Consider the following 7974-nt stretch of genomic DNA (forward strand, 5'->3'; position numbering starts at 1 on the left):
GACATCCCACGTCCTTTTCCTAATTCTCCAGTTCAGTGCCTGTTCTCTGGGGAGGAAACAGTGCTCTAACCAATCTTTGCCCCTTAATCAACTGGTTAAACAAGGATTTTGTCCCCTGTCTGCCAGGGGCTGTGCAGACACACAGGACACCCACCAGGAGGGAAGCGGAGCTTTGTCTCTGTCCCAAGCCTGAGTGGAAATGAAAGGCCCCCTATTCCTGCCCCTTCCCCTGCTGGGGACAGTTGCTGCTCTCCATCTGGGTAAGCCTCCCCTTCCCGTCTCACCAACCTTTCTTTTTTCTCCTCTTTCTTGCAGGTATTTTGCCACACAGGGCCAGAGCCACAGCTGCCCCCCTTCGGCTGACCCAGCCCATCTCTGATTAGATTTCTCCTGGACTCGGAACTGTGACCCAAACTTTCTGCCAGGGTAACTTCACAGGAAAACCCCACCACCTGTGAAGATGAAGGGCTTCTCAGAGGTGCCTCCTCCAGAATACACACCTGCGGTGTCAGCCAGAAGTCAGGATCTCACCCACCTGTGTCTGCGACCCAAGTGTTCTCACCTCAGCCCATGCTAAGGAGATCCTTCCAGGACTGGCTACAGATGGTGGCTCTAAGAAAGCTTGTGTGGGCCTCCAGAGCTGTCCATGGTCCTGGAAGAAGGGAGACCCCCTGAGCTGATTTTAGGTTACCCCTTCTTCCCAGAGAATAATGCTCCCAATCTGGACAGCTGGGAGACACAGGCAGACCTGAGTCAGAATCTGGAGTGTTTAGGGGAGCCGGAGGGAGACTCTGCCTTGACCCAGAAGGTGATTCAGTCAGAAGGAGAGGAGACCAAGCCTTCCGGCTATTGGGACACATTTGAGGGTGAGGAGGCCATGGATTCCAACCCAGCTGCCCTAGACAAGGACTTTCAGTGCCCCCAGGAAGTGGACAAAGTTTAAACTCCAGGCAGTCCGGGGTGCAAGACTTGTTGCTTCCTGTTGGTGCAGAACCTTGAGAAATTTGCAAACGCTCAGGTAAGTGGCAGAGAGGCTACAGTGGAGGACTGGAGGTGAGGAGGAGATCAGAGTCAACCTTCTCTTCCCTTTGAGATTAGTGGTTCTTAAAGCCTAGTGTGTGTCAGGATCTCCTGGAGGTCTTGTTAAAATACACTTCTGGCTTTGCGAATCTGGGGCGGGGCTTGAGAGTTTGCACGTATAACAATTCCCAGGTAATGATGGTGTTGTTGGTCTGGGGCCTGCACTTTAAGAACCACTGTCTGCACGAGTGGCTTTGGTATTTGATATACCTGTGTTCAGTCCCGGCTCTGCCTGACATTGGTTCCATTGCTGGGCCGGTCAGCTCACCTTTTGGGGCTTCAGAGTCTTTGTCAAATGGAGATATATAGTACCATCTTGTTAGGGGTGTGGTTGAGGATCAAATGAGATAATACATGGAAGTATTTGGAATAGTCCCTGGGTCATTAAAACTCTCATAAATGGTAGTTTTGATTATTCTGAGTATTATTAGTTTTTGCAAAAATTTCTGACCAAGGGACACAAGATGGGATTGAGAAGGGCAAGTAAGTCATTGATTTCTGACCTGCAAAGAGATGAAAAGCTCTCTCCTGGAGACTCAGAGATTTGAGAAAAACCAGTGAATTCTCTATCCTACATTTTCTTCTTTCTGCTGAATGTCTGTGGAAGGTGCTGCAGGGGCAACCTCATCTCCATATACAACTCCAACTCAGAACATCACGTCCTGTGCATGGCCAGAGGGGTCAATAAAGGCCAGGCCTGGATCAGAAGCATGCTCAAGGGCTGGGTAGGTGAGGCACCAACCTCCCTGGGGACAGGAAGTTCTCTCTGTCTCCAGGGACCCCCTGTTGGCATCTAGACGTATCTCAGTCCTTGAGACCAGCTTCAAGCAGTGGGCAGTGTAGCCTTGGAGCTGGCTTGGACTGGGTCCGGGGGACTGATGATTTTGGGCATCTCATCCCAGCTCCATGCTCATGGAATTCATGCCTGTAGCTTGAAATCTGCCCCAGTGGAGGTACGTACACCAAGGAAATGGGCAATTGTAAATCAGGGTTCTTCCTGCCCTCTATGTTCTCTCCTTCCCCTGGAGCTGGCCGTTGGACATTTCCTGCTGTATCACTGGAGTCAGGAGATATGCTCCATGCCCCGCTTAGTCACCTACTAGCTGAATGACTTCCTTGGAGTCTCAGTTTCTTCATCTCTAAAATGGAGCCCCTCTCTCAAGGCAGCTCTCGGATTGTGGATGAATAAATGCCATGAAATGTGCCACTCGAGTGTGGTCCCTGGCCAGCAGCACTGGCAAACCGGCTAGCCTGGCAGAAGTGCCCAATCTTGGGCCCCACCCCAGAGCTCCTGAGCTGGAATCTGCATTTTTTAAAAATATTTTATTTGTTTATTTGACAGAGATCACAAGTAGGCAGAGAGGCAGGCAGAGAGAGGGGGGGAAACAGGCTCCCTGCTGAGCAGAGAGCCCGATGCAGGCCTCAATCCCAGGACCCTGAGATCATGACCTGAGCCGAAGGCAGAGGCTTTAACCCACTGAGCCACCCAGGCACCCCAGGAATCTGCATTTTAACAAGAATGCCAGGAGATCGTATGCACCGTGAAGATGGAGAAGCGTGTTCTGTGTGACGGGGGAGTGCTGGCCCCTCTTGCATTGGCATTGCCCGTAAACTCTCAGGCATGGGTCGCTTGCAGCTCTGGCTCCTCACTGGGTGGGTGGTGAGAGGGGAAGGGAGCACTCATGGGCCCCTGGGGCCCATGGGTCTGTCTCCCTGGACCTCTGCCCTACGACCCAGCCTATCACTTCTTTAGTTCCCGTGCTGGAGATTCCAATGCACTAATGGGAGACACTGGAATTTTGGATACTGGGCCTCAGGGCAGCTTGTGAATGGGGAAGGCAACTATGTAGCCCTATGGACCAGAGGTGAGGGGGACTGGGACCAGGGCAAGGGGAAGCGTTGGCAAGGTACACTCTCACACACTATTCCTTTGAGTTCTCTGAACATACCTCTCCAAACTCACACCTTCCCACACCCAGAGAAGCCACATCCTCTGTGAGGAGGGCTGAAATGTAGGGATCCCTCAAAGCAAAACCAGGTGACGGGGTACCCTGTATGGGAGATAGATGGGGGCTCTCCAGCCTCACGGACCGCACTATGCTTGGGGCTGGGGGGCTGCTATCCTTCCTCTGATATGAGGGCCACAAGGAGTGACTGATGCGACAGAGGAGAGGAGCAGATGTGAATGTAAGGTATGGATGAAGGACAAGGAAAGCTGTGGGAATTAGGGCTGACGGGTAATTCGCCAGCTTTGAGCAGCATGGAAGCCAGATGTGAGGGAGCTAGCTCTAAGGCTAAGACCATCTGTGCTGGAGTAAGCCTGCCGCCATCCACATCCGGCTCTGCCTCTTGCAGCTTAGACCCAGGCAAGTTACTACCTCCACTAAGCCTCACTTTGCCCATCTGTGAAATGGGGATGATGATAACATCTATCTTTTGGGGTCATTGTGGCGATCACGTACAATAGGCATACTTTAACCAGCTAATTCATGAAGCTCTTAGCACACTGCCTCCCTCCTCCCCCGGGAAGAGCTGGGTGCACCTTAGCTAGAAGGAGCATGTGGGAAGCGCGCTGACAGTCCTGATCCCAGCCAGCCAGCCAAGGAGGGAAGGAGGGCCACTCGCCACACAGGCGACCGCTGAAGTCACCATGCTTTCCACCGCTGGCAGCTGACTTCATGTGAAAGGCATCTGCCCTTTGCTGCTTCTAAGCCTGAGGTGTGGAGCCCCAGCCTCGGAGCCCCCTCCCTTCAGACCTCCGCTGGCAGTCCCTGGACCCCTCCAGGCTCTGTCCCCCAGCCTCTCCTGGCCAAAAACCCAGACTTCCCACAGCATTTCCCAACTCCATCTCATTATTACACACGTTGGAGGACTGCCAGTGGAGCCTTGGACTGGGCGGGGAAGCTCAGCGGGAGCAGCTGGGCACCCAGTGGGCTGGTGGGCTCCCCATGGGCCTTCCCTGCCCAGCCTCCTCCACTTCCACCGCTGGAGGACTGCCTCATTGGTGCGCAGTGGGACACTGGCCCTCCTGCTTTGTTTGGCTCCTATATGGGGTGCAAGATGGCGGGATGGGGGAGCGTGGAAGGGCTTTCCAACGTGGAGGGGACTGTGCCCATTCAAGAACTGCTGTGTGCATGGTGTGTACTGAGATCCCACCTGGGGAACCACATGGGAGGGAGGAAGTCCCTTCCTCTAGGGCAGCTGGTTCCTCTAGCTCTGGGTCTTTCTGGCCTCTCAGATGCTGGCCCCTGTTTTCTATTCTCCCAGCCCCCTGTGGGTGAGTTTAAAGTCCCTGGCTCCCGAGATGTGTCCTCCACTCCTTTCTGAGCTGTGTCCCCCACCCCAATCCCTTCTCCTTTTCCCCCATCCCCAGCTGACCTCCCTAGAGAGAACACAGTCTCAGATGGGAGCTGCCTTCCACTGGGAGGGCCTTAGGGCAAAAATTATAGCATCAGGTAGCGGTGAGGCTCCCGCCCCTATCCTAGAGCCAGCCTCTTCCCCTCATCTCACTGTCCCCAAGGATGGAGAACGCTACTCCCTCTCTTTGTTCCAGGCAGGATGCTGAGATTGATAACCAGGAAGCTCAGGCCTGAGCTGGGTGTCAGGAAGGCAGAGAGCCCTGTCTTGTTGAGGGGGGTGGTGGGGATGCAGAGGGAGAAAGATTAAGGCACAGAGCTAGCTAGCTAGCTACATGATCTACTGTGATCTACATGTTTCCCGAGGGTGTCGTTCCACACGGGGTGCAGGGAGAGTGTAAAAGTGTGTTTGTGAGTGCACACGTACATGTGTGTATATACATCTTGGTGTGTACAAGAGTCAATCCTTGTATGCTTGTGTCTATCCGTGCACATGGGAGTCTCTATCTATAAATATGCAAAACCGTACGAGTCCGTGTGCCTCTGTGTGCTGAGCACACTTTAAACACCTCTGTAGGGGCGCCTGGGTGGCTCAGTGGGTTAAAGCCTCTGCCTTCGGCTCAGGTCATGATCTCAGCGTCCTGGGATCGAACCCCATGTCGGTCTCTCTGCTCAGCGGGGAGCCTGCTTCCCTTTCTTTCTCTCTCTGCCTGCCTCTCTGCCTAACTTGTGATCTCTGTCTGTCAAATGAATAAATAAAATCTTAAAAAAAAAAGAGTAGGGATTAAAAAAAAAAAACCTCTGAATATTTATGGATACACCTGGGTGTTGTTTATGCCCATATAGCTTTGCCCCCAACAAGATCCTAGATCTGTGTGTGCCTGTATATGTGTGTACCAGTGGGTTTGTGAGTGTGCGTATGTGTGTGTGTGGGGCATACACCTGTACAGGTCTATGTCTGTGTGTGCACGTGTGTATCGGTCCAGGCATGTGATGGGATGCGGAGTTTCAGGAACAAGAAGAACAATATTCTCAGATTGGCTTTGCTGCTAAAGGGCCCAGAGTCAATGGAACAGGACAGGAATGGGGACCCCCAGGGGAAGGAGGTGGTGAAAAAGCAGGAGACGAGTCCCCTGAACGTGAGCAGGCCCCTGGCGGCAGGATGACCGGCGTGGGCACTGCAGTGACTGTCACCAGTGCTGGGCCCAGGGACTGCTTCTAGGTACAGAGGCCTCTCCGCAGGAGAGGGGTCTGTCCATCTGCCTTGGTTGGACACTGAGCCAGGAAGTCACTAATCACAGCATGTTGGTCTTCCCAGGGACAAAGAAAGAGGGCTGCCTGGAGGTCAGACCCCCACCCGGTCCCTTCCTTGCCTACTTTAGCAAGCTAATTGTTGATGCTCTGCTTCTAAAAGAACAGTGGAATCGGCTGTGGGTAGGGGGAGGAGGGCTGGTAAGGGCAGATCTGAAGAGGGAGCTTGGGACCAGTATTTTGGCTTTTATCAGCTTCCCCTTATCTCCTGGATGGGGCCTGAGCTGCAGCCCACACCAGTAGCCCATCTAGCTCTAGGCAGTACAGACCAGTATCTAGCCAGCCGACACAGGAGATAGAGGGAGGGGGGAAGACCGGGGCTCAGACCCCTCCAGACTGAGGCTCGCTGGAGGCAGGATGAGGGAGATACGCTCTCAAGGGTGCAGCACGTCAATCACTGCACCTGAGCTTCAACCATTAGGCATTTATATCTTTGGCTGTTTAAGGCCTTTCAGTCTTGAATAGCCCTTGATTAAAAGGTGATCCTCTTGGGAGAGGAAACTCCTGAGGGTGTTATCTGTTCAAACCTCTGGGAGGTTGATGGGTCGCTTGTGGAGAACAAGGTTTTGTGAGAAGGACACACAAGGGAAGGGTGTGTGTAACTGCCAGTGGCTGTGGGCAGGAGGGGTTGTGGGCAAGAGGGGGATAGTGTGGCAGAGGGTGCTGTGTGCACCATTTCCTCTTCCTGAGGACCCAGGAGGACTGTTTCCCAGTCTTCCTTGTGGCTGAAGCCTGGCTGGTGCGGTGGGGTTGGTTGAGCCATTCGGGGCCTGACCTTTCCCCGGTCTGCAAGCCTCGCGTCCCCCTTTCCCTGTGCCGTGACCTGGCCTGCATGTGTCTCGGATGGCGCAGCCACCAGGTGGAGGGAGGGGGCCATCTGACCCACTCTGTGATATGAAACCTTGAGGTTCTGCAGATTTCTCTGTACTGCTGCCTAGACACTTGGTTTAGCCCAACACATACAGAAAAGAAGGGGCCCACGGTGTCCTGGTTTTTCTCAGACAGCCGTGGCCTAGAAGTCAAGATTGTAGACTCTGGAGCCATAAAGCTTGGGGCTGGGGGCCCGGCTCTGCCGGCTCAGTCTCTTCCCGTTACCAAGCCTCAGTCCCCTGCTATTAAAGGAGGGTCACCATAGGTGACCCCTGTCGCGCACCCCGCCTGATGCTCAACCGTGGTGAGTTATCTCTAAATGTTAGCTTTTATGCTGAGTAATTACAGACACAATGACTGCTAGGAGTGACTATGTGCTCCAGTTCAAACTTCCACTGATTCCAGATTTCTTTTTCTATCCAGTAGGATGAGTGACAACCCCCAGCAGGGTTGGCATGTGGTCATGGTGGGGACCGTGCTGAGTCCGCCACGATGCAGCAGGGCTGAGCCAATCTGGCACCCAGAGGCTGTGGTGCAGGTTCCTGTGGCTCGCGCGGCAGGCTCGCTGTCCAGAGTTCACACACTTGCTGGCGGGCTAGGCAGAGTGGCTGCCCCACACGCGGGAGGACCACACCCGTCCTGAGGAAGAGGACATGGTTGCCTCTGTCTCTTCTGCAGGGAACATGCCTGTGACTCCTGCTGGGATGCCTGTGGGTCTCCCGGGTGCAGAACGCGGCCTCCACTGATGTCTCTGCTGATCAGATCTCTGGACATTGCCTGATGCCCGAAGCCACCCCTGGGGAGGTGTGATCCCATCAGCCTGAGGATGCGGTGGGGGTAAAGGCCGAGTGGGGGAAGGGGTGATGGGCCTCCTGTGATGGAATCTGACCCCTTCTCCCCCGGAGGGGGGAATCACTAGGGTCAGGCCTTTGCAAGTGCCCATTGCTCCCAAACTAGTCCCTTCCAAATGACTCCCAAAGCTGCCCCTGCCCCTCCCCACCATCTCCCTGCACCTTCTGCAGAGGGAGCAGCCCTCCATCTCCTGGCAAGTCCTTGCAGCTCAGGCCACATGGTCATGCCTGCACTCCAGCTTTTCCAGAGGTGATGGACTGTCGGGCTAATGAAACTCGTCCTTCAGGGCTGCCCTGTGCATGAGCCCCTTCTAATACCTAATTTTGTATTATTTTGAGATAATGCCCCAAACGGTATATGCTTCAGGCTTTCGAGGACCTGGGTCTGCTCCTGAGCTCTGCCCCTCACAGGCAGAGAACCCAGCAAGGGGAGACGGCACCAGGCTGACAGAGGTGTGAGAGGACTAGAGGATCCCCCAGTGGCCTCTCTGGCCCCTTGTTCTTGC

At 54.3% G+C, this 7974-nt stretch overlaps 1 protein-coding gene across 1 annotated transcript; it reads left to right on the forward strand.

The window, feature by feature from the left end:
• Positions 1-199: 199 nt before the first annotated feature.
• LOC123948578 (proteoglycan 3-like) lies at positions 200-3440 on the forward strand. Its single transcript, XM_046015786.1, is given in 5 exon segments — positions 200-260; positions 705-1017; positions 1673-1805; positions 2834-2945; positions 3436-3440. Coding segments are annotated over 5 exon segments (624 nt in total).
• The last annotated feature ends 4534 nt before the right edge of the window (positions 3441-7974 follow it).

The sequence above is a fragment of the Meles meles genome, chromosome 8, assembly GCF_922984935.1.
Source record: "Meles meles chromosome 8, mMelMel3.1 paternal haplotype, whole genome shotgun sequence".
Taxonomy (NCBI): domain Eukaryota; kingdom Metazoa; phylum Chordata; class Mammalia; order Carnivora; family Mustelidae; genus Meles; species Meles meles.